Source organism: Gekko japonicus, unplaced genomic scaffold (genome assembly GCF_001447785.1).
Source record: "Gekko japonicus isolate JY-2015 unplaced genomic scaffold, Gekko_japonicus_V1.1 scaffold2960, whole genome shotgun sequence".
In the NCBI taxonomy this organism is placed as follows: Eukaryota; Metazoa; Chordata; class Lepidosauria; order Squamata; family Gekkonidae; genus Gekko; species Gekko japonicus.
In genome coordinates, this window is record NW_015163695.1 from 117602 (window position 1) to 119010 (window position 1409).

Here is a 1409-nt window from a genome sequence, read left to right on the forward strand (position 1 = left end):
AGGATTTATACACGCAACTTTGACATAATTTGTTTCAGGTAAGTATGTGCTGTGTGCGACGGCCCTGTGGCTCAGTGAAAGAACAACTGCTTGACATGCAGAAGGCCCCAGGTTCAATCCCTGGCATCTCCAGTGAAAAGGATCAAATAGTGGATGATGTGAAAGACCTCTGCCTGGGACCCTGGAGAGTCACTGCCAGTCTGACTAGACAATTCTGTCATTGAGGAAACACTGATTCAAGTTTAAGATCGTGTCACATCACTTTCTCGGTGGCATTTTTGCATTTGCTACCAAGATTCTGATTTGTAAAAAAAGAAGTTTACCAGGATCACTTGAAAGGACTGACAACTGTTTACCGCTTCCTTTCCACAGAGAGCCAATTTGGTGTAGTGATTAAGTGTGCGGACTCTAATCTGGAAGAACTGGGTTTGATTCTCCACTCCAACACTTGCACCTGCTGATGTGACCTTGGGTCAGTCACAAGCTCTGCCACAGCTGTTCCTGAAAGAGCAGTTTGTGTCAGAGTTCTCTCAGCCCCACCCACCTCACAGGGTGTCTGTTGTGGGGAGGGGAAGGGAAAGGAGTTTGTAAGCTGCTCTGAGATTCCCAGTGAAGGGCGGGGTATAAATCCAATCTCTTCTTCTTCTTCTTCTTCACAGGGGAGGATACCATGGGGGCAGTCCTTCCACGATGGGCCTGACATCCATTGGAAATTACAAGCACGTTCTTCCTAATGGCTCTGGCTGCCAAACAGTGAGGATTTTGTTGCTTCCTTTTGGGGGAATACCTGTTGTGCAGTGAAGGTTTTGTTTAGGAGACATCTCTAAATGTCTTTTCGGTCCTGGCCCCAACCTGGTGGGGCTCTCTGCCAAATTCCGTCAGGGTCCTGCGGGGACCTTATGCAGTTATGCGGGGCCTGTAAGGCAGAGATGTTCCGCCAGGCCTTTGGTTGAGGACAGCGACGGCTTTCACCTCTGCTGGCACCCTCCTCGCTTTTCCTCAGTTTTCCATCCTCGTTTTGATCTCTTCCCCCCCGCCCCCCCCCGCCCACGAAACAGCCAGCAGTCTGTAATAGGGGAATAATTAACTCTAAGGTACTATTTGCTATCTGTTTCAATGTAATTAATATGTTTGATTGTTTTTACTTGATGACTGATGATTGTTTTTAATATAATGTACGTTGCCTAGAGTCCTACAATAGTAGGGATGGGACGAAATAGTAATGACGATGATGATGATGATGATCATCATCATCATCATCAGGGGTCATTTAGTAGAAAAAGAGGTGCAGGAGCTCATTAGCATAACTCATCAGCATAACTTATTTGCATGTGCCACACCCACCGCTAAGGCTCCACTGGACCATTTTGGATTGCTAGTTATTGGGGGGGGGGACGTGCAGATCTGTC

At 47.3% G+C, this 1409-nt stretch overlaps 1 protein-coding gene across 1 annotated transcript in view; it reads left to right on the forward strand.

Annotated features, from left to right (window-relative positions):
- The window catches only part of AGXT2 (alanine--glyoxylate aminotransferase 2), a 27975-nt gene that overhangs the window by 2745 nt on the left and 23821 nt on the right, over window positions 1–1409 (forward strand). The window contains exons 5-6 of the mRNA XM_015407811.1: window positions 3–38; window positions 660–753. Of these exons, the coding sequence (XP_015263297.1) occupies window positions 3–38; window positions 660–753 (130 nt within the window). The remainder of the gene's footprint in view (window positions 1–2; window positions 39–659; window positions 754–1409) is intronic.